Source organism: Cervus elaphus, chromosome 9 (genome assembly GCF_910594005.1).
Source record: "Cervus elaphus chromosome 9, mCerEla1.1, whole genome shotgun sequence".
NCBI classification, from domain to species: Eukaryota; Metazoa; Chordata; class Mammalia; order Artiodactyla; family Cervidae; genus Cervus; species Cervus elaphus.
Window position 1 is genome coordinate 44921739 of NC_057823.1, and position 23835 is coordinate 44945573.

Sequence of the window (23835 nt, forward strand, 5' to 3'; positions counted from 1 at the left end):
GGCCAGGGGTTGGGGCCCTGCCCAGGCGAGGCGGTCCAGCCTTAAAAGGAGCCTGGTAGAGCCCAGGGGAACTGGTGTCTCCCATCTGCGGCTCTGCACCCCTCAGACTCACGCCAGTGCGGTGGGTAGGGGTGTTGGTGGAGTCCCCACCTGCACCTGTGTGGCACCTGGGCAGGTAAGGCCTGGAGGTAAGGGGGCTGCTTCCGGTGGCGTGACTTGGCTTCTGTTTCCTGGGGGCCCTCAGGTTCCACACCTGCCCACCCCACCTTGGTTGTGAGGCTGCCCCTTGCTGGGCTCACAGTCCCCCGGGGGACAGACACCCTCAAGCTTGGCAGAGAAGCTGGCTCCTGGCAAACAGGTGGGGACATGGGGCAGAAACTGCCGGCCCTGCTTCTCTCACTACATAATCTGGGTAGGAGTGGCGGCCACCCCTTCTGGGCCTTGGCTTGCCCACCTGTACGGCAGCTGTGTGAGCCCTGCAGGGGAGGTCGCCCCAGTCTGGGATCAGGAGTGCCCCAGCATGTGGGGTGACCCAGCCTCCACCCTTCCCCCGCACTGTGAGCAGTCCTGCCAGATTCGGAGCTAGGGGCACATCGGATGGAAGAAGAGACTGAGGTTCTTCCTCAGAGGGGCTCCACAGCTGGCCAAGGGGCAGGTCAGGACAAAGATTCCCATCCCCCACCCACGGCCAGGAACGGAAGCCCAGCCCACTGTGTACCCTTCTCTGTGGACCAACCACAGCACCCAGTGGGCTGCTTCCGCAGGCTCAGGGCCCCCCTGGCACTAGCAGGTCTTCTGCACCTCAGCCAAGAATCAGACACCACAGCTGTGTGCTGGGAACACCCGCCTCCACCTCGAGCCTCAGTGGGCCCGGGCCCCAACCATCCCAACGCTTTCTGGCACCTTTATGTCCTCATTTGGCCCTTTATTGGAAGTGGGTTGAGGGGCGTTCCCCCCATCCTGTGATGTCCCCGGCTTCCTGGAGGAGGAAATGGGCTCAGAGTGGTTAAGTGGGATTTGAATTTAAGCCCAGCTGAATCCCCAGAGACTAGGATGCTGGGCTGGTCCCCGTAAGGATCTCTCAGGGGAAATGGCCCTAGACGGTGGGCTGAGCCAGGCGGCTGGGTGGGGGTTTGGATTTGGACCTGCCTCTGAGGAACAGCAGCTGGCTCGTGGACCAGCCCTGTGACCCCGGGAGACAGATGGCCCCTCTCTGAGCGATGCTGGGAGGCGGTGGGGAGGCCCAGAGGGTTTAGAAGTGAATTCTGGCTCGGGCTTTGTGGGCGGGGGCCCTGGGTGCCAAGGGGCAGTGCAGCGTGGCACGGCAGCCTCTGCAGCGGTGTCATCTTTCTCTTCCTTCTCTGAACTTTGTTTCTCGAGCCCAGGTGGGGCCTGGGAGGAGGGAGTGCTTCCCGGGGTGGGGCCCTGTCCCCTGGCAACCTGGGCCAGGGCGGGGCTGGGAGGCCTCTGTGCCAGCCAGAGAGCCAGAGCCAGGCTTGGAGCCTGTGGGGCTGAGAGCACGGGTAAGGCTGGGGCAAAGGAGGGCGGGATGGACACTAAAGTGGGGGGTGGGGGGTGGGGGTCCTGCTTGGGCGGGGAGCTCTGCTTTTGGGCTGGGGGTTTGTGTGTCCGCGGCACCTTCTGACCCCAGTGGGGCCCTCTGGGTGCAGGGAGAAAGTCCTCATCCCCACCCCAGCCCCTTCTGGGTTCGGTGGGCTTCCAGGGACTGGGGGCACCTCCGCTCACTCTGAGCCCCCTGGCTGGCACTGAGGCTGGTCTATGTCCATCCTGTGCTGCACCTGCCCAGGGGAGCAGAGGTCAGTCCCTGAGCTTTACCAGGGCCCCACTCTCCACCCTGGACTTCGGGACCCCAACCATTGGCCTTGAACCCTGACCCTCTAAGGAAGGGGCCTGATCACACCCCTGGGGCCCAAGGCACAGCGCACCCCCGCTGATTCTGGGAATTCGGGGGTTTCTGGGGAGACGCCTAGCACCAGCCAGAGGCTTGCTTGGGGAGGGCTTGAGCAGCCTACGACACCCCCCTCCATGGGGCTGGGGTCTGACTGGGGTTCACTGGAGGCGGTGGGGCGGTCTCAGCATGAGGGGGTTGTCCAGCGTCGGAAAGGGTGTCTGGAATCCTGTGGGGGTGAGGCAGAGACTCGGTCCAGAGTCCAGGTGTGTTAAGGGGCCCTGCTACCAGGGTCTTGGGGACTGTAGCCCCAAGGGACAGAAGAGGAACCCCAAGAGCCTGTCCCTGCTGTGTGACTGGCCCTGTCTGAGCCTCAGGCCCCTCCAGCAGGCCTTTGCCCGAGGGCAGGAGGCCAGTTGCAGTGATGAGGAAGCAGGTATGTGGCCCAGGGGCCATAAACCCAGTTTCAGTTTTGGTATCAACAGGGTACAGAGTTGGGACCGGGGAGGAGCAACCCCGGGGAGCTTCCTGGAGGAGGAGGTGACAGCCCAGCTTCAGAACCTGTTGCTCTGTCACTCCCTGTGTGACCCCTCTCAGGGCCTCGGTTTCCTCTGCTTCATGTTGGGCACAGAATGGCCCCCGGGTCACAGGCTCTCATGAGAGGCCAACAAAATGCTGGCATGAAATGCCCATTTGGGAGGAGCCACTCGAGGAGTTGGAAGGCTCTGTTCGCTAGTACAACTTATGTGCACAGTTTGTGAGACCTCCAGGAAGGTGGCTCCTTCCCCAGTGTTTCCGTGTGCCAGGCACCTGCTCAGGCCTCCTGGTTCCTCCCCAGGCCCTGATGTGGAGCTAGCACAGTCCCACCTTACAGACTGAGGCTTGGCAAGGGAGTGCCTGCCCCAGGATCACTCTGAGATCAGTGGTGGATCCAGGGTTTAAAAATTAAAAGCATCAGCCACTGCTGTGAAAGCATTTATCTGGTGCCTACTGCATACCAGGCTGAACCTGCACGGCAGCAGCCTCTTGTGGTGGCAGCTGCGTGCTCTGGACCTTCCTACCATCCAGAGGGACACTGGGGTCAGTAGGGAACTGGGGGAGACTTGCCCAAGGACACAGGCAAAGACGGACCCCACCCTGCTGGCCTCAGTGAATCACCCAGAAGGAATGGGCTGAGGAGGGATGTGTCCCCCACCCTGCCCCACCCACCGGGAGACCCAACACCCTCTGGGCGTGCAGTTCTTTTTCCTGGAGTTAATGTCCCCTGTGGCTTATAAATCCTTCTGGGTGAGCCTCTGGTCACTCACTAGGCAAACATTTCTGTATCAGCCCCACCATGCCTGCACTCCCCAGGAGTGGGGCGTGGGGACCAGAACTGCCCTCCAGGGTGGGCTGGGGCTAGGGGGGAAGCCTGGAGGGGCAGCTGCCTCTCCACTTGAATGAACTCTAACCCTGGCCCCTGGGCACGTGGAGTGAGAGTCAGCCAGCCTTTATTAAGCACTTGCTGTGTACCAGACTATGGGCTACTGGGGGAGATGCTCACCTGGGCTCCGGGGAGGGAGCTGATGGCTTGCAGTGGGGGGGGTGACAGGCCTTAAACAATCTTCTCCTTGCAAAGACATGTACATACCCGGCCACTCTCAAGTCTTTGGGATAGAGGCTCAGCCCTTTTGCCTAGGATTTATCACCCAAGCCTGCTTGTTTTTAAATATTTTTTTCCTGGTTATAGTTTCAATATTTAAAAGACTGCATGATAAGAACGAGTTAATTGTAGCATGGATCCCCATGATCGATTTTAGGTTGCTTGGTGTCACTTTTCCAGCTCAGGGAGGGTCTGCAGTTTTCTTTTAAAACCACATTTCACTTTTACAAGCATGTTGGTGTAAAAAGGCAGTGATGTACCCAGTAGCCTTGGTGGCATCAGGGGGCTGAGGATGGGGACAAGGGCTGCTTGAGAAGTTGAGAACAGCTTAGCTTCCTTTCCTCAGCTGTACTGGGCCAGGTACACATGGGATGCTCAGGCCACAGGCTCCAACGGTGGAAACAATCTGGAGGGACTCCCTGGGCCGCAGCTAAGGAGAATGTGGAAGAGCAGAAACCAAGGTCTTCCCAGCAGAGGGAGGAGGAAAGGGTCAGATTTGGGGTCTGGTGCCTGTAGAGTTCGTGGGTTTGGGTTGAGCTAGTGGCCTTGAGTGCCCTGGGCAGGGTGGGAAGACTGCAGCCTGGAGATGCCAGGAGTCGTGGAGGTGTGAGAGCAGCTGCCTGGCCTCCACAAAGGCTCCTGGAGACGTGCTCAGAGGGATCCCCAACTCCTGGTGGGGCTGGGCCCCCTGGGGCACTGGGTCAGGGTACTCCTTAGCTGGGCCAAGTATTATGGTGCGGAGGTCACAATCATCTGGATGGGACAAGGTGTCCCTCTGGGCAAGTTTGAGGAGAGAGCCAGATATGGGATTCTCTGTCTAGTCACACCCCTCTCTGAGCCTCAGTTTCCCCACTTGACATCCTTCAGTGAGAGATGGGGCCATCTGTAAATGTCAGATGAAACAAAGAACCACAGAAGGAACCTCAAGATGTGTGTGCCCTTAGAGACAGTCTGTTGGGGGGTGGCCCCCTTGGGTCTGGACCCAGCGAGCTGGCCCCCAACAGGATGTGCAGTGTCTGGGAGAGGAGGTGGGAGGGGTGCCTGCAAATGTTAGACACACAGGGGCGAGTTGTTAATCAGTACAAGGGCCCCCAGGAATTCAGGTGTGGCTGGATCCAGGAGCTGAAACAATGTCTTTAGGGTGCTGTGTTGCAACTGGGGGTGCTCTTAAGCAAGGTGTGTCCTCAAGGGCAAATATGACTCCCCAACAGTTCTCAGGCTCATCCTATCAGCCTCACAAACCCAGTGGGGAAGAGGGTCCAATTTTCCACTTTAATTGCAAAGTCCCAGAGTTTAATGTCATTGGCCAGGTTGGGTCACATGTCCATCCCTGTACAAATAACAGAGGTCCAAGTATAGAATGCTCTGACTGGCAGGGCTGAGTCACTTACCTATCCCTGAGCCAATCACAGAGGCCACTTGGTCAGGACTTTGTCCTTGGAGGGAGAGGGACTACAGCGCTCCCCAAGTTCTCTGACCTGGTAACCCACATATCTTTCTCCTCCTTCAGTGAGCCCAGATCATCTCCACCCTGGGAGCCTGTGGTGGGCAGAGACCTCCCTCCAAACATGGACCGAGTTACCAGATATCCCATCTTCGGCATCCCTCACTCATCCCGCATGGCCGACAGTGACACCAGCTACACGTTTGAGCTGGTAGGCGTGGGGCCCATGGCCAGTGTCTGGAGCCAGGATGAGACACCAGCATGGCCCACTGACCATGAGGCCTCCCTGGAAATGACGCGGACAGGGACGTCCCGCAGCCTGCGTGTTTTCCCTGGCCGGACAGCCCCATGGCCACCCTGCCCAGAGGATAATGAGGATGAGGAGGTGAAGGCCTACCACCTGGAGGCCAGGGATACCCCACACTGGCAGCCACAGAACCTGGAGCGGGAGCGCCAGGCAGTCATTCGGGACCAGGCCGTCAAGAAGAGTGGCACGGTGGCCACGCTCCATGGTGCCCCTTACCACGGGGAGCCCGGGGGCCCCAGCCGACCACAGTCCATGCCCCTGGAGGAGAACGAGATCGACAGGGAGCAAATCGACTTCCTGGCAGCCAGGCGGCAGTTCCTGAACCTGGAGCAGGCGAACCCCCCACCTGGAGTGGCCCATGCCAATGCAAGGGTTCCCCGGAGCCCCCAGCCCAGGGTGGCCCATGCAAAAGCAGGGGTCTCTCGAAACCCCCCACCTGGGGTGGCCCACGTGAATTCAGAGGTTCCTCAGAGCCCCCAACCCAAAATGGCCCATGTAAATGCAGTGGCCTCTCAGAACTCCCCACCAGGGGCAAGTCAGGCCTCCAAGGCCCTGAGCAGGCCACACCTGGCCAATGGGTATGTCCTCCCAGTCAAACCCCAGGTGAAGGAGGTGGTCACGGAAGAGAAGAGGGTTCACCCTTTGCCCACCAGGTCTGGTGCCCAAGCCCTGGAGGACCCCGGTTCCCGGTCCAGAGAGGAGTCCCCAGAGCCCCTCAAGGAGACGCCCATTGAGCGGGAGATCCGACTGGCCCAGGAGCGGGAGGCAGACCTCCGAGAGCAGAGGGGGCTTCAGCGGGCAGCCAGCCACCAGGAGCTGGTGGAGATCCCAGCCAGGCTGCTGCTGAGCAAGGTGAGCCTGGCTGCAGCACCACGGCGGGACAGGGGCCGTCCATCACTCTACGTACAGCGGGACATTGCTCAGGAGTCACGGCGTGAGGAGGACCACCGGCGGGAGGGGCTGCAGGCGGGCCGGGCGTCCACACCCGACTGGTCCTCCGAAGGACCCCAGCCCAGACTCCGAAGAGTCCACAGCTCAGACTCCATCCTCAGCCCGACCCCAGATGCCCACACGTCCAGCCCGGCCCCAGAGGTGAGGAAGGTGAGCCGTATCCCACCTGATGCCTACCAACCGTACCTGAGCCCTGGGACGCCCCCAGGAGAGTCCCCTGCCTCCCACGCCTACCGCAGGCCCAGCAACCTCTCAGCAGATGAAGCCAGGCCAGTGGGCTCTCCCAAGGCTGCAGGGTCTCAGAGGCGTCCCTCAGAATCCTCTGCAAAGCTCTCAGGCATGAAGCAGGAGCCCCCCCGGCGACCCCTGCATGCCAGCAGGAGTGTCCTGAGACAGGAGTACTTCCATCTGCGGCCCCTGCGGTTCAGAGTCCCAGAGGAACCTGAGAGAGCTGAGGCCCCCCGAGTTTGGGGTTGGGAGGTGGAGGGGGCCCCAGCACTGAGGCTACAGAAGTCCCAGTCATCTGAGTTGCTGGAGAGGGAAGTGGAGAATGTCCTGCGACGGGAGCGGGAGATGGCTGAGGAGCGGCGGAGTGCTCTGTACCCTGAGGTCTTCTCAGATGAGTGCTGTGACCACGACTCTAGGAGCTCCTCCCGCACATCTGGTGAGGACGGGTCCTGGGAAAGGCTGCTTTGTGCAGAGTCTCAGAGGAGGGTGGCAGGAGGAGTATGAGGATGCCAGGAGAGGCTGAGGGTGGGGGAACGTCTGGGGGACTTCATCCACTACCTGGGTTGGCTGGTCTGTCCACTTGTCTGTCTGCTGAAGCAGTAGATTTTGGAGAAAGATGTTAACTTTGCCTTGAGTTTTTTGCTTTATGGATTTGGAGACTTTGTTGTTAGGTGCATAGAGGTTTACAGATGTTCTAGCCTCTCGATCAATTGCTCCTTTTTGTCAATGTGAACTGCCCCCACCCTGTGTCACTTTCTAGTGTTTTTCTCCTTGCATGGTCAGCCCATCTGTCGATCCAGTTTCTCCTGACTGGCTATTCTGATCAATCTGTCTATCAGTTTTCCCAACCAGCTGTCTGCTCTGTCTGTCCATTCATTCGTCTCCTTAACTGGTCCAGCCTCTCAGCCAGAATCTGAGTCTCTTGGGCTGAGTTCTCACAGAGGTTATGCCCTCAGGAGACTCTGGGACCCTCCCTGATGCTCTTTCCTTCCTTCCTCTCCCCTCCCCCACCCCCACCAGGCATCACAGGCAGCTACTCAGTGTCTGAGTCACACTATTTCACCCCCATCCACCTGCACTCGGACCTGGTGTGGACGGTGGAGGCCCCAGCCGAGGATGCTCTCCAGCAGAGAAAGAAGAAGGAACAGTGGGTGAGTCTTGAGTTCTGCCATCCCCCTGGAGGCCTGGCTGAGGTCTGACTCCCCATTAGGGGCAGAGAAGTTCAGGTGAAGTGAACAATGGATAAACCAAGTTTCTCTTCATGTCTGGGCTGTATAAGCAGAGTCCCCACCATGAGGTTGTTACCCCTGAGCCAAAGGCTGAGGATGAGCTCTGCTTGGAGGAGAGCAGTGGCAGTCTATCAAAATGATCCTTATTATTTTCATGTGTTTATTACCATCAACATCATTTCTGATTATTATCCACATCACATGATGGATGTCTCAGGGCTCTGCAAGCACCATGCCTTTAACACCTGGAGGGATTTTTGTTTCCCTTTTGTTGAGAAAGCCATACTTGCCCGTGCCCAGGGTCATACATGGCTTCTCAGGTGGCGCTAGTGGTAAAGAACCCACCTGCCAATGCAGGAGATGTAATAGATGCAGGTCGGAACCCGGGGTTGGGAAGATCCCTTGGAGGAGGGCATGGCAACCCACTCTGATTTTTTTTTTTTAAGTTCTACCAGTTTATTGCTACCAACCCATCTCCCTCTACCCTCATGCATGTGTGCTCAGGCATGTAACCCCATGGACTGCAGCCTGCCAGGCTCCTCTGTCCATGGACTTTTCCAGGCAAGAATACTGGAAGGGTTGCCATTTCCTTTTCCACCACTCCAATATTTTTGCCTGGAAAATCCCGGACAGAGGAGCCTAGCGGGCTACAGTCCACAGTGTCACAAAGAGTTGGACAGGACTGAGTGACTAAGCACCCATGCAGTGTCATATAGCCTGAGTTCCCAAGCCAGTACTTGAACCTAGGCCTGACTCCAAACACTACATTTGTAACCATGAGGCTGTCTCCTCTCTGGACAGGAACTGTTACACCACAAAGAATAACACTCTCTCCAGCCTTACCCATGTGGTGCTCCCAGTCTGGCCTAGTGGTTTGGGGCAGAGTGGAGCCTGGGGACCTGGGTTCAAGTCCCAGTCCGGCTGCTTGCTGACTATGTGACGGGCAAGACCCTGCCCTTCTCTGACCCTCAGTCTCCTCCCCTTTAAAATGAGTGTGATAATAAGAACATCCCCCTTAGAATCTTAGAGCAGGGCTGGCTGCAGCAAGAGCTCTGTAAATGTCAATTGTCTTTGTTATGATGTTTACAAAGAGAAAACAGTTGCTAATGATGGGCAATGCTTCAGTGAGGAGGCCAACATGAGGGAACAGCATGGTGGGTGGTTCTGAGTTTCGGGTGATTGAGGAGCACTTGGGGGACCAGAGTGGGCAGGGAAGGCCTTCCTTTCTGCCCCAAATGTGACTGTGCAGCGAGTCCAGTGGGGAGGGCTGGAAGGCCTGGGGGACTAACATGTGTTCCTTTTCTGTAGTATGCCGGCATCAACCCCTTGGATGATGTCAACTCGGAGGTGAGTGTGCTCCTGGGGCGAGTACCTGGGCCTTCCTCCCCTCCCCCTGCATCAGTGCCCCCCATCCCCTGGCATCAGGGTCATGGGAAGCCTTTCTTCTGTGTGTGGGTACTTGCCCTGGTATCTTCTTGATTGGTAGTGTCTGCCTGAGGTGGACTTTTCTGTGATCTGCTTTTGATGCCTGCCATAGTCACAGACTGTGGAAAGAGGGTCCACCTGCTGCCTTTCCAGGAGATGGTTTTGGGGCAGGCTTGGCCCAAGACAGGGATATTTTCTTTGAGGGAGGGGTCCACCTGAGAGTGTATAGAAGGTCACCTACCTCAGTGGTTTTGTGGAATACATTTATAACCTTCTCTGCATGCAATGCAGGAAACTTGAGTTTGATCCCTCGGTTGGGAAGATCCCCTGGAGAAGGGTATGGCAACCCACTCCAGTGTTCTTGCCTGAAGAATCCCACAGACAGAGGAGTCTGGCAGGCTACAATCCATGGGGGTCACAAGGAGTCTGACACGACTGAGCAACTAACACTTTCACTTTCATTTTGATCTGAGTCCACAATGCCAGGCCCGGGCATTTCCCTCCCGTGGGGTTCAGCATGAGTTAGCACATTCCTTGGCACTGTTACTAGGAGTGGAGGGTCTGAAACAGGAGATGGCGGTCCTACTCTACCCGTTCTCCAGGCCTCTCCTAGGGGTTAGCGGTGGGGGGAGATATTTGGGGGCTTAGAGCCCTAAGGAAACTCCATGCCTCCTCTTGCAGATTCTAGAGGCCACACGGGTGACTCGACACAGGAACGCCATGGCAGAGCGCTGGGAAGCCGGGATCTACGCCAGCGAGGACGAGGACTGAGCCGGGGGCCGGCGCTGCCCTGGCCCTGGGGAACTGCTAAGTCCCTGCCTTAGGACCTAGGTGCCCATTTACATCCACACCTGAGAACCACACGTCTCGTGCTGACAGTCCCAAGGGTGGATGCATTTGTGGGGTGTGGGGTTTCTTTCCCGTTTTCATCTTCCTGGAGAAATTGCTGTGCTTTTGGATGACTCCTTCTGCTCCTGTGATTTTGCCAAATGCTCTTGAGTCCTGGGGGGAAAGAGACTGGTCCCCTCACCTCCTGATATAATTATTTCCGCTGGTCTGAGAGGAGAGACACCCTAACCCTTCTCCCTCTGGGAAGTCCCAAACTGACAGGGAAGACCTGCCTGGCTCCAGCCCTCGGAAACCTCCAGTCTGAGGGAGGAGGCCTGAGCGCCCCAATCTGAGGGTTTCATAGCCCCCTCTGCAGCACACCCAGCACAGCTCTGACGTTATGGGATCCCATGGGGACAGTTCCCCAGCCCTGGGCATTGAAAAGTGCTCGATTTAGGGGCTTCTGTCCTACCTGAAATAAAGCAGCCCCTGGGGTCCCTGCCTGGAGTGGGCATGCCCTGAGCCTCCCCCTGCTTCACTTCTCCAGGTGACATCACTGTCCCCTCCCCAGTGTGAGGCATACAGAAGGTGCTCAAGTAGTGCTGGTTCATGAGTGATTGTTCAGTTCTCCCACGTGGCCCCGTCAGTCACTCTCAGAGCGCTTCTTCAGCGCCTGCTGGGTCCCCAGCCCCTCTGGCTTCAGGGGCGGTCGTTGGAGAGGGTCCAAGTTATCAGGCTCCGCACATATACCACAGGCACCACTCCCGCTGAGATCATTCCCGGGAATGACCCGGTAGTGCTGACGCTTGTGTGCCTGCCCTGCCTCGATTTCCTCCATGCGTGGGGGTAAAGCGATAGACCTCTTCCGCTTCCCCAACCCGGACCTCAGGGGTGAAACCCCAGCACCTGCGCCTGGACCCCAGAGGGACCCCGACGGCGGCTCCTCCCCCTCCGACCCGGACCCCCAGGCTCCAGACTAGGAGTAGCTGGGGATGCCCACCAGCAGGGTCTGTCCCCACCCGCTGCCCCCTCCCCCCCACGGCCCCTGCCCACTTCCAGCGCCTCCCCGGCAGGCGGCCACAGGGAAGCCGCCACAGCTATTCTGAGAGCTATTCTTGAGAGCGGCCCACGCGGGGCGGGGAGGCGGTGCATCCAAAATAGCTGAGGCTGCAGGCGAGGGCGTCCCCGGGGCAGGGGGTAAGTGAGGTCAAGAGGGGCTGCGGAGGGCAGAACAGATCCGCTGAGGGAGAGGGCCCTGTTCTCAAGGGGGCCCGAGTCTAGGAAGGAGACAGCGTCTGTATTCAGGGGGATGCCAGTCTGATGGAGGAGGGGAACTGTCCTCAGGGAACCCCAGCCTAGGGAGGAGGCAGGGCCCCTCTGCCCTCAGGGGGCTCCAGTCTGAGGGAGGAGGCAGGGCCTGTGTCTAGGGGACCCCAGCCTGAGGGAGGAGGGGGCCTGTGTCCTGGGGAAGCACTGGACCTAGCAGCATGCCTTCTGCCTGGTCCAAGGTACACTTTTCTCTGGGGTTCCCACTATTCCGTTCCAGCCCCAGGAACCAAATGTGCCCCCCCCCACCCCCCGCCTTTTAGGAAGGCAGTTTTGGGGACTTGAATACAACCTGGGCCTCACCGGCTCCTCCCCCATCTCCTACCACATCTGCTCCTCCTCCACCCCAGTGCCCACTGGCCGCTCCCCCTGGACCCGCTTCTGGCATCCTCAGGGATGCCAGTCTCCTGAGGTGATTGGAACAAGCAGGAGCAGAGGGCTTAAACCAGCACAGCCTGGTTTTCTGACAGTCCTGAGGTCAAGAGTCCAGCTCAGGCCTCACGGGGCTGAATCCAGGCATGGGCAGAGCTGGTCCCTCTGGAGGCTTCCGGGAAGCACTGTCTCCCCACTTTTCCAGCTTCTAGAGGCGCCTCATCCCTGGCTCGTGGGCCCTCCCTCAATCCTCACAGCCAGCAGTGCAGCATCTCCTGTCTCTCTGCCTCTGACCCTCCCCCTCCCTCTTCTAAGGACCCTGTGATGACACTGGGCCCGCTGGAAATCCAGGGTGCTCCGAATCTCAGGGGCGTTAAATTAATCCCTCCTGCAAAGTCCCCTCTGACCTATGAAGTGACACGGCCACAGGCCTCAGGACCAGGATGGGGACATCTTTGGGGCTGTTATTCTGCTGACCAGACGCAGAAGGACACACACTGTCTGACTCTACTCAGAGGAGGTCCCTGGCAGAGTCAAATCCTCGGAAGTAGATGGTGGGGCCAGGGGGTGGGGGAGGGGATGGGGGGTCATTGTTTCATGGGGACAGTTTCAGTTTGGGAGGACCGGAAAATACTGGAGACGATGGTGGGGCTGGTTACACAACAGTGTGAATGTGCTTAATGCCACTGAGCTGTGCACTGAGAAATGGTTAAGATGGTGAATTTTATGTTATGTGTATTTTACCACAGTTATTTAAAAAAGAGAAAGAAAAAAAGTGTTGTCTCTCTCAAAGGCCTCAGAAGGACCTTGGGAAAGATCCAGGAAGGATGCATTTACTTGCTTAAAACCTGAGTATCCTGAAAAATGCAGTGTCCTTGAAACTCTCCATTCACCCTCAGGGGCACATTTCTGGAGGCCGGTGGGAAGGTCTTGTTTTGATGATTCACTTTTGCTTAATTCTTCTCACTGTGCTGTGCCCTCAGGGAAGGGAGGGAGAATTCTATTCACCTGCCGGGGCTGCCCTGTCCCACAGGGGCTCAGCAAGAGGTTTTTTTGTTTTTTTTTCTGGTGAGAGGTTTCAGTGAAGTCTTAGTGCAATTCCCAAAGGAGGGAGGGTCTGTCTGGATGGAGGACAAAGTGGAGACAGAGGCTGCGTCTGCAGGTCCCTGCTCTCTCTTTCCTGGTTTCCTCCCAGGTCGAGGTATGTGATCTGGGGAGGGAGGGAGTTTTCTCCAAGGCCATTAGAAAGGCTGAAACATAAGCCCGGTTTCCAGCTGAAAAGCCAGAACCTTTCCTCACTCTCAGCATTTTTTACCTTCTCCTTTGTCAGTGTTGCTCTTATTCCATTAACTCCTGCAGGACCAGTGGGGCTCAGGATCCAGGAGCTGGGCTGGGGCTGTGGCGCTGGGTTCTGGTGTGCCTCTGACACTATCACTCCCTATGTGTATCTGTCAGCTTGTGCTGTGTGACAACCATCCCTCAGTGCTCTGATAGCAGCTGCTATGAGCTCAGGATTCTGTGGTCAGCTGCGGGATTGCTGATGGATCTGGGGGACCCCCAGCCACACATCTGTTGGCCTGGGTGGCAAGGGGAGGGCTATGAGATAACATTTAGATGCCCAGTTTCATTGAAAATCAAGCCAACCCGCAATGACATTTCCAGTATAAGTATATCCCATGCAATATTTGGGACATTCTTATGCTAAGTAGCATAAGCATTAGATAGCATCACCGACTCAATGAACATGAGTTTGAGCAAACTCCAGGATACGGTGAAGGACAGGGAAGCCTGGCGTGCTGCAGACCATGGGGTCGCAAAGAGTCGGACACAACTTAGTGACTGAATAACAACAGCAATATGCTAAATAAATAATTGCACACTGTCTACCTGAAGGTATGGATGGCCTGGGTTTGTATTTGTGGAATCTGTGGCCCTGGACAGGGTGCCACAGCCAGGTCTCGTCTGGCTCATCCCCAAGGAGCTTGCTCACGGGAGTCTTGGGCACAACAGGAGAGGGGCACAGGCGCTTGGATGCTCGTGTCAGTCTGGCCTCTGTCCCTCTGGTGGTGCCAGGGGTGTGACCAGCCCTGAGTCAGGACAGACGGGGACTGCCAGGCTGGGTGGTGACCAGCACTTCGTCCGCCTGGCAGGGCAGGTACGCCTTACACCATCCTGCCCCTTGGAGGTGATGAGCAGTATGTACTGGATTGGAAAGTGTGTGGACACCCAGCCCGGTGGCTTCAGGTCCAGTTGTGAGGCTTGGGGAGCCCACGTGCCGCAACTTCTGAAGCCCGTGTGCTCTAGAGCCTGTCCTCCACAACAAGAGAAGCCACCGCAGTGAGAAGCCCACACACCGCAACAGAGGAGCCTACACTCACCACAGCTAGAGAAAGCCTGTGTGCATAAAGACCTAGTGCAGCCAAGAAAAAAAAATGGTCCACATTTTTAAAAAAATCTAGAAAACGAAATTAAAACAAAAACACCCAATATCTCTACACAGTTTCTGAGCGTTGGAAGGCCAGCTCAGTGGGGATGGGTCCTCAGCTCAGGGTCCCATCAGGCTGCAGTCGGTGTGTTGGCTGTGTTCTCATCTGAAGGCATTTTTTCCAGGCCCCTTTTTTGGGTACTGGCAGAAATGTTTTACATTTGTAGGACTAAGGTCCCAGTTTTATTGCTGGCCACCCCCAAGTCTTTGCCACATGATCACTCCACCAGCAGGTCATTATGTGGATGTTTGCTGCTCCCAGGCCTTCATGAAAGCCTCACCTGATTAGGCCAAGCCCACCCAGGGTGATTGCTCTTTCAATCAACTTGAGGTCAGCTGATTTGGGGACCTTGATCATACCTGAAGAAGCTCATCACCTTTACCAAATAACGTCCCACCCACATTCAAGGGGATTACTCAGGGTGTACACACAGGGGCCAGATTCATGGGGACAACTCAGAGTTCTGGGGACCTAGCATAGGGTTGAGGGCATGGGATCTGGTGGGAAAGTTTGGGTCTGAACTTCATCTCCAGTTTGAACCTCACCCTCATCAAGTTACCATGCGTAAACTGGCCTCTTCCAGTAAAAACTAGTCTCCCTTCTAGTAAATGTGAGGTAACCCATTCACCCACAGGCCTAGGGGGCCCACGGACGAGGGGTTTGGCAGTTCTTCACCCTTCAGGTCTCAAACTGATGGCAGAGGGGCAGATTTAGAACAGAGGCCTCTCTTGGTCGTCAATGTTTAAATCTTTTTTTCTCTTTTAAAGGATTTGCTAATATTTAAAAATCAGGAAATTTTTATAAAAATCTGGATTTCTCACTTTTCTTGAGGAAGCCGAGCATGGCTGTGGCTGGGCAGCTCCCAGCGGATCCTGTGGGGAGAACCATCCCTCGGGTTTCACCACATTTCCCTTCTGCAAGAGAAGTGAGGAAACTATAATTGGATAAAAATTAGCGAGGGCAGTGCTGAGAGCAGTTTCTTTAAAAATAAATCCTCCTTTGCATCTTTTTTAACTTTCCATGTCCGCCACGCTCCCCCCACCTCCATCTGCCTCTCAGATGGGCTGATGCCTGGACTCAATAGCAAACTTCCAGGCAGCGCCTTCTGTTGTCGTTCAGTCGCTCAGTCGTGTCAGACTCTTTGCAACCCCAAGGACTGCAGCACACCAGGCTTCTTGTCCTTCACCATTTCCTGGGGTTTGCTCAAACTCAGGTCCACAGTGATGATATCCAACCATCTCATCCTCTGTCTCCCGCTTCTCTTTATGCTTTCAACCTTTCCCAGCATCAGAGCATTTTCCAATGAGTTGGCTGTGCACATCAAGTGGCCAAAGTATTGGAGCTTCAGCTTCAATATCAGTCCTCCCAGTGGGTATTCAGCATTGATTTTCTTTAGGAGCACCCTCTAGTGGGACTGAATTTGGGGATTAAAAACAGGGTCAGAAAAAAAAAAACAGTGTCAGAGCTCTGAGGTTGTTTGCGGGCCCCTGCGCCCCAGTTTTCAAAGGTGGTTGCTGCTGTGGGTTAGGTAAGCCCCCTTTCCTAAATTCATGTCCAGTGAAGGTCAGAATGTGACCTCATCTGGGGACTTGTCCGACTGGTCAGGGGTCTTTGGATTGCAAGAAAAAAAGGTTGAAGCAAACTCTACTCAAATGGGTTTTGGTAATACTGGGATTTACTGGTTCACATAAATGAATAGTCAAAGTAGGACAGCTGCAGGCTCAGCTGGTTCCAGCCCCCAAACAGGGTATTCTTCACCTCTGAGAGCCCCAGATTCAAGACCCAGCTCTGCCAGGCTGTTTCCTCATCTGTAAGGAGACTCTGATGGCTCAGATGGTAAAGAATCTGCCTGCCAATGCGGGAGACCTGGGTTTGATCCCTGGGTTGGGAAGATCCCCTGGAGAAGGGAATGGCAACCCACTCCAGTATTCTTGCCTGGAGAATCCCATGGACGAAGGAGCCTGGTAGGTCACAAAGAGTCGGACACAACTGAGCGACTAATGCTTTCAAGAAGTAGTCTCGCTGACCCCTCCATAGGTGCGTGGTTATGAGGGTTACCAGGCAGCTGACACACAATCAGGGCTGCATAGATAAATGTTGGCTCTTGTTGCTACTGACCAAATAAATAAAGGAATCCTCACCAATCAGGGACTCAGATGCAACTTCCTGGATCAAGGCTGAAGGGAGCAAATGCATGCTGCCACCAGAGGGCGGCAAAACATTAACTAAGCAGCACCTAAAGGACATGAACCCTGATTATTCATTCACTGGATGGACTGATGATGCTCAAGCAGAAGTTCCAATATTATGGCCACGACTCATTGGAAAAGACCCTGATGCTGGGAAAGATTGAAGGCAGGAAGAGAAGGGAGTGACAGAGAATGAGATGGTTGGATGGCATCACCGAGCCAATGGACATGAGTTTGAGCAAACTCTGGGAGTTGGTGATGGACAGGGAAGCCTGGCGTGCTACAGTCAATGAGGTCAGACACAACTGAGTGACTGAACAAGCAGCACTAGTTCTCATCCAGCACGAGGAAGCTGCCTCCCTACTCCTCAAATCGGCTGGTGTTTTCCCAGAACACCTTGAGGGCCCAGACTGGAGAAAATGCAGCACCCCCCCCCACACACCCACCCTGTCCCTATTCCCCCCCAACCCAGAGAACCCCCTAGGCTGGTGAAGGTGAGAAGGAGTAGAGCAGTGTGGAGGCAGCAGCACTGAACGACATTAGAGGAAATTATTTGCCTTCTATACATGTTTTTATGTATTTTAAAAATCTATTAATTTTTTCCCAGAACAAAGTAGTTGAAAAAAAGCCCCCCTACAAAAAAAAAAAAAAAATGAAAGGTAGATATATTAAAATGGCATTATTTTAGGCTTAAATACCTACGTTTCATTTCTACTCCAAACAGAATTTATGCTTTTGTCCACAGTCTTGCCCCTGCAAACTGCGTTTCCTTCCTTGGTTTCCTGCTGGGGACCTGCTGTGTCTGGATAGAAAGTCCATCCGGCAAAGAGCCCCTGGTGTCTCCAGAGAATTCTAGATACGTTGAGGTAATACTGGGGGGCTCGCTGGACAGGTGCCCACTGTGGGCACTTTGTCACGCGGGATTCGGAGGGAGGCAGGGTAGGGCGTGACTGGGAGCTTTGGAGGGAGACCCCGTGCACTCTGCTCTCCTTCCACAACCTTCTGGGGCTCCCGGTGGCCAGAGGTCAAAGTCCATTGGCAGCACAGTCTCCAAGTCCTTCCTTCCTTCATTCATTCAAGCCTCCAAGCACAGTCAGACCAGCAACAAGAGCTTAGGGAAACCCTTCTATATCATCGTGGTCTTTATAGTCCTTGGAAACAGAACGCACCCCTGCCCGCCCCCCACGACCCCACCCAGGCTGGATCCCGGCACCCCTCCCACCATCCCCGTATCATCCCTCCATCATTCTTCACCTCACCCCACCCCCTGGGACCCCCCGCAGTCCTCTCCGAGGTCTGCCGGCACCGTCCGCGGCCTGTTCTCCCTGTAGCCCGCAGAGGGCGCGTGAGCAGCAGGCCGGGCGCGTCCCTGCTCTGCCCCGCGCCCTGGGGGCTCCCGCGTCCCTGGGGGTGGGAGTCCAGCCCTCCGCGCCCCGGGGCCCTGCACAGCCTGCTCCGCCCTCCACCCACGTGGATCTCCTTGCTCCTCCTCCAACACACCTGCCCTGGCGCCTTTGCAGGTGTCGGGACCTCCAACAGGTAGGCGCGTCCTCAAATGCCCCTCCCCCGCCACGTGGTATTTGCTCTATAAGTATTGAGTGACTGAACTGACTGAACAACCTGAGCTTGTGAGGCGGGAACAGGCTAGAATGCCGAGGCCCAGAGGGAAGAGCCGGCAGGACCCGGCGTGCAGCCTGGTGTCAACCTGCGCGGCCCCGGGGGGCGCGTCCGGGCGGTCACTGGCCGAGGGTGGGGGAGGGTTGAGCCCCTCTCAGGGCGCAAACCCGCTGCGCCGACCTCACGGGGCCAGACGAGGCCACCTGGTGGAGAGTCCATCCCCGGGGCCCGGCACACAGTAGGTGCTGAAGTTTCCACCGGCTGAAACCCTGGAGGAGAGGGCTTCCTGGGGTGCTGCCTACCTTGGTCTCCCCCCTGAGTCTGTTTACCGGGGGAGGTGGAGGCTGGACGGTGGGGGCACCAGTGGCATGAGCCACCTGGGGCCAGTCCTGACGTGACGGAGTCCAGGTGACTAGTGCTGGTGCCAGGCACAGACTCAGGGGTGGCCCTGGAAGCTGCGGGGAGAGAGAGGAGCTCTGACCCCTGACCCCCAGGCATGAGCTTCAGCCTAGACTCCCTCCAGCTAAGCTGGTCTCTTTGGGCCCCTTGCTCACCCACTGGAGAAGGCAATGGCACCCCACTCCAGTAGTCTTTCCTGGAAAATCCCATGGACAGAGGAGCCTGGTAGGCTGCAGTTCATGGGGTTGCTAAGAGTCAGACAGGACTGAGGGATTTCACTTTCACTTTTCACTTTCATGCATTGGAGAAGGAAATGGCAACCCACTCCAGTGTTCTTGCCTGGAGAATCCCAGGGATGGGGGAGCCTGGTGGGCTGCCGTCTATGGGGTCCCACAGAGTCGGATACGACTGACGCGACTTAGCAGCAGCAGCAAGTCACCCACTCTGAGCCTCAGTTTTCTCCTTTGGAGAGTGGGCGGGTGGTCCTGGTGTGACAGTGTGACCAAGGCTCCGGGGGCTTTGCTGCTGAAGTTAACACACAGGATGTTGGCAGATGCCAGTCAGCCCTTGCGAAGGACTTCAGGGGATCTGGGCACGGCTTTGTAGGATACAAGGCCCAGCTCTTGGGGTCCAGACAACCACCAGTCAAGTGCTTTCATTGTCTCCATTGTTTAAAAATTGAGGTAAAATTCACATAACATGAAGCTAACCACTGACCATCCTAAAGGATACAATTCAGTGTTTTTTAGTGCATTTATAAAGTTGTGTAACCACCACCTCTAGTTCCAGAACATTCTCTCACTCCAAAAGAAAGCCCCATCCCCATCAGCAGTAACCCCACCTCCTCCCAAGCCCCTGACAACCAGGAACCACTCTCTGTGTCTGTGGATCATCCTGTTCTGGACGTTTCCCATCAGCGGAATCACACCCTATGTGTCCTTCTATGTCTACTTCTGTCACTGAGCATCGTGTTCTCAGGGTCCATCCATGTGGTAGAAAGGGCCCTTCACCCCTTTTCATGGCTAAGAGATGCTCCTGGTTGTGGAGGGACCACATTTGTATATCCATCACCTGTTGATGGTCATCTGGGTTGTTTCCACTCTGGTTGTTATGAATCATGCTGCCGTGAACACATAAGTAGTTGTGAGTGTGTGTGTGTGAGTGTTTCATTTCCTTTAGACATATACCTAGGAGTGGAATTGCTAAATCATAAGGTAATTTTTTTTTTAACTTTTTGAGGAACTGTGGACTATTTTCCACTGCAGCTGCACCGTTTTACATCCCACCTGCCATGGATAAGTGTTTGATTTCTCCACTGGGAGCTTCTTATAAAACAAAGCACCCACCAAGGGAGGCAAATGGCTCGGGAGGTGGCTTTGAACTGGTGAAGACTCTTCCTGCCCCTGACTGACTGTGGGTCCCCGGGCCTGGACTCTTCTCTCACCCTCAGGCTCCTCATATGGGCCACACCATCATCCAGCCCTGTATCCAGTGTCTAGTGGATGAGGCAGGAATTAACACAGCCTTGGAGAGGGAGAGGCCTGGGGGTCTGGGGTTGCCCTGTCTGTGTGGCTTACAGCTATTCGGAGCTGCAGTTTCTTCATCTGTAAAATGGTACAATTATCATGTGTGGGACATACCTGGTCCGGTGGTTAAGAATCCGCAGGGGACACGGGTTCAATCTCTGGTCTGAGAACTAGGATCCTACATGCCAAGGGGCAACTAAGCCCATGCGCCTACAGCCCGCGAGCTACAACAGGAGAAGCCTGAGCACCGCAGCTAGAGAGTAGCCCCTGCTCCCAACAACTAGAGAAAGCCCGAGCACAGCAATGAAGACCCAGCACAGCGAAAAATAAATAATATTAAAAAATAGTTTAAAAGAATTATCATGTGACCCAGCACTTCCATGTATGGGTATGTGCCCCAGAGAACTGGGACAGATATGCAGGCAACTCCTTGTACACATACGTTCACAGTAGCCAGAGTGCACACAGCACAGATGTCCGTCAGTGGATGTGTGATACACACCATGTGGTCCTACTGCACCATGGAATATTATTCAGCCACTAAAAAAGTGAAACACTGATTCTTGCTACAATGTGGATGAACGCTGAAAACAAAATGTTGATTGAAGGAAACCAGACACAGAAGGACAAATATTATGAATCCGCTTGTGTGTGTGTGTGTGTGTGTGTGTGTGTGTGTGTGTATGTGCATGCGTACGCTCAGTTGCTCAGTCGTGTCTGACTCTGTGACCCCATGGGCTATGGCCCACTAGGTTCCTGTCCATGGGATTCTCCAGGCAAGAGTACTGGAGTGGGTTGCCATTTCCTACTCCAGGGGATCTTCCTGACCCAGGGATCGAACCTGCTTCTCTTGCGTCTCCTGCATTGGCAGGCAGATTTTTTACCACTCTGCCATCTGGGAAGCCATTCATTTATATGAAAACCCTAGAACAGGCGGGTTCACAAAGGAAGAAAGTCAATAGTGGTCACCAGGGGCTGCTGGAGGGGGTATGGGGAGGACTGCTAGTGGGGGCACGGCTTCCTATTGAGGTGGTGACAGTGCTCTGGAGTCAGACCCTGGTGGCATTTGCACAACTCTGAATGTACTACCAACCCCTGGATGGTTCAAATAATGGGTTTTGTGGTATGTGGTTACATCTCAGTTAAAAGAAGATGCTTCTAGAGCTTTTTCAAAAGCAGCTGCCCCACCCCTCACCTTCCTATCAGTGACATTAGGAATGGGCTAATTGCGACGGGCCCTGGCTGACACTTGGCGTTGTTGATATATTTGGTTTCAATGGTTCACATGGAGTGAGATGGCTGGCCCCTCACTGGGGTCTTACTCTGCAGAGGGGCCACATGGGGTTCAAGCTCTTTGGCCATTGGGGGGTGTCCTTCTTTAGGACCTTCCCATTCAGGTCTTTGGCCCATTTTCTTCAATTGGGATATTTAGTTGTTTTTTTTTTTGTCATTGATTTGTGAGAGTTCTTTATATATTGTAGACCCCAGTCCTTTGCTGGATTATGTGCTGCAAGTATCTTCCCCCACTCTGCCCCTTGCCTTTTGACTCTCCTAATGCTGTATTTGGACAAATTCACTTGTTTAAAATAAAAGACTAAATGTTTTAATTAGAAATAAATTTTATAAGCAAAGAGGCTCAGCATGTGAGTCACCAGGGAGAGGGTTTGCCAACAGTAGCATCAGCTTTTCCACGCAGACAGCAGAAGGAATAAGACTGGCTTCATTCACAGATAAAGAGACCAAGGTTCCCAGAAGCACCCTGACTTGTCCTGGGTCACCTGGAGCAGTAGCTCCAAGCTCTGCTCTCCTGCCCCTGCTTTGGGAGGGATGTTTCCAGAGACACACACCCTGGCCCACAGAAGGGGGTATCTGAGCAAATTTGGAGGTTTGGCATGAAACCCTTCATTTCAAGTTATAAAACCTCATTTCCAGCCAAGACAAATGGAAAAGGCTGGGGACAGGGAGACCACTGTTTATGTCTCGTCCACTCTGGCCGGCCACTGGCATAGTCAGTCATGTAACCGAATGGTGTGGAGTGAAGACACGGCAACCCTCAGGGGATCCGGAGGACCTGGGTCAGCTGGCTTGAGTTGGACACTGCTGCTGGGGCCCATCCCCCACATGGGGGCCCCCAGATCCACCTCGGTGTCCTCTTTGCTCTTCCCTTGGGGGCAGTGGGTGCTGGGAGGAGCCAGAGTGGGCAACCAGGAGCCACCTGAGTGATGATGCATGCCCCGACTTTCTGGGCATTTGATATTTGGTGGTCGGGACTTCCCTGGCAGTCCAGTGGTTAAAACTCTGTGCTTTCAATACAGGGGTTGTGGGTTCAATCCCTGGTTGTGGAAGTGAGATCCCACATGCCATGCGGTTCAGCCAAAAAAGAACAAGCCTTAAACAGACTATTTGGTGTTTAGAAAGTCTGATCCTGGATGTATATATACCCAAAATAACTGAAAACAGGTATTCCAAGGAAAACTTGTACACACACATTCACAGCAACCAAAAGGTGGAGATTACCCAAATATCCACCCACAGATGATGGCGAAAGACCATGTGGTCCCTCCACTCATGGAGCATCCCTCAGCCATGGAAAGGAAGAAAGCCCTGACACTTGCCACCATGTGGATGGACCCCATGTTGGAAGTACCCTGGTGATTAGTGGCGCTGGGCCTGCCCGTCGCATCATGGCCACAGGGACAGAGCAGACATGGGATTTTTTAATTGTTTTTGGAATTTAGTAGATTGACAATATCTGTTAGTTTCAGGTGTTCAGTAGTGATTCAGCTTTATATATATATATATATATATATATATCCCTTTTCAGATTATTTTGTTATAGGTTATTACAAAGTATCGAATGTAGGTCCTTGTACTTAGAATTGCGATTTTTAAAAATTTTATTATTTATTTATTCTTGGCTGTGCTGGGGTCTTTGGTTGCTCTGCGTAGGCTTTCTCTAGTTGTGGGTGTGCAGGCGTATCACTGCGGTGGCTCCCCATTTCCAGAGGAGTTGTGGCCCACAGACTTGGTGCTGGGGAGGCTGGGCCTGAGGACCAAGGTGAGCCTGATCACACCCCAGCGGCTGGTCTGAGCGGGACGCCCGGTCCTGAGCCTGCTGAGAGGGTGGCCGCGGGCACACCAGCCCTATTTATACCAGGAGACCACGGAAAGTTCTCCTGGCTGCACCTAGCTGCTCTCATCAATAAGTCATTGGCAGGATGAATATTCCACCCCAGGGGGCAGCCAGGAGGCGCTGCCTCACCCCCTGCAAGCAGGCCTTGGCAGGATATTAAAATCGCCAGTAGGGCTGTTATTCGGAAGGTCAAACGTAGAGTTTCTGTGTGACCTGGCAGTCTCCCTCCTGGGTGGAAATAAGGCGAAAACAGGAGTCCACACAAATCTGTTCATCCACGTCCACAGCAGCATCTTTCACAGCAGGAAGAGGTGGACACGCCCAGACACACATCCGCGGAGGGCGGGTGATTGCAATGTGGTCCCTCCCCACATAAGAGCATCGCTAGGCCACGAAGAGAGGCCCTGACACGCCCTCCAAAATGGGTGGACCTCCAAGAACAAGATGCTCAGTGAGAGAAGCAGACACAGAAGGACACACAGGGTGTGATTCCACTGATGGGAAACGTCCAGAACAGACCTATCCACAAGCACAGAAGTGGGTTCCTGGTTGTCAGGGGAGGGGGAGGAGTGTGATTGCTCATGGGGTGGGGTTTCCTTTTGGGGTGATGGAATGTTCAGCTATAGGATAGAGCTGATGGTCCCATAATTGAATATATAAGAAACCACTAAATTGTATAATTAAATTTTTTCTGCATAATTTAAAAAATGTTTACTAGTTTTTTGCACAAATTAATGTATACAATATAGCAGGGTATAATTTCTTCTTAAAAGCCTGTCCCAATTCATCATTTCCCATAATTCCATCAAGCTGTCTCTCTAGGA

General features: G+C 54.8%; 1 protein-coding gene across 3 annotated transcripts; it reads left to right on the plus strand.

The window, feature by feature from the left end:
- The first annotated feature begins 9 nt into the window (after window positions 1-9).
- On the plus strand, window positions 10-10485 carry LOC122700049 (mitotic spindle positioning). Of its 3 annotated transcripts, none has more exons than XM_043912590.1 (5): window positions 10-175; window positions 5062-6917; window positions 7502-7632; window positions 9019-9057; window positions 9817-10485. In XM_043912590.1, the coding sequence occupies exons 2-5, from the start codon at window positions 5120-5122 to the stop codon at window positions 9904-9906; spliced, it is 2058 nt and encodes a 685-aa protein (XP_043768525.1). In that variant the 5' UTR covers window positions 10-175; window positions 5062-5119; the 3' UTR covers window positions 9907-10485. The 3 variants fall into 3 exon arrangements, with proteins under 3 accessions (XP_043768525.1, XP_043768526.1, XP_043768527.1); XM_043912591.1 differs by having other exon boundaries at window positions 82-188; XM_043912592.1 differs by lacking the exon at window positions 10-175 and adding an exon at window positions 1484-1523.
- Window positions 10486-23835: the final 13350 nt, after the last annotated feature.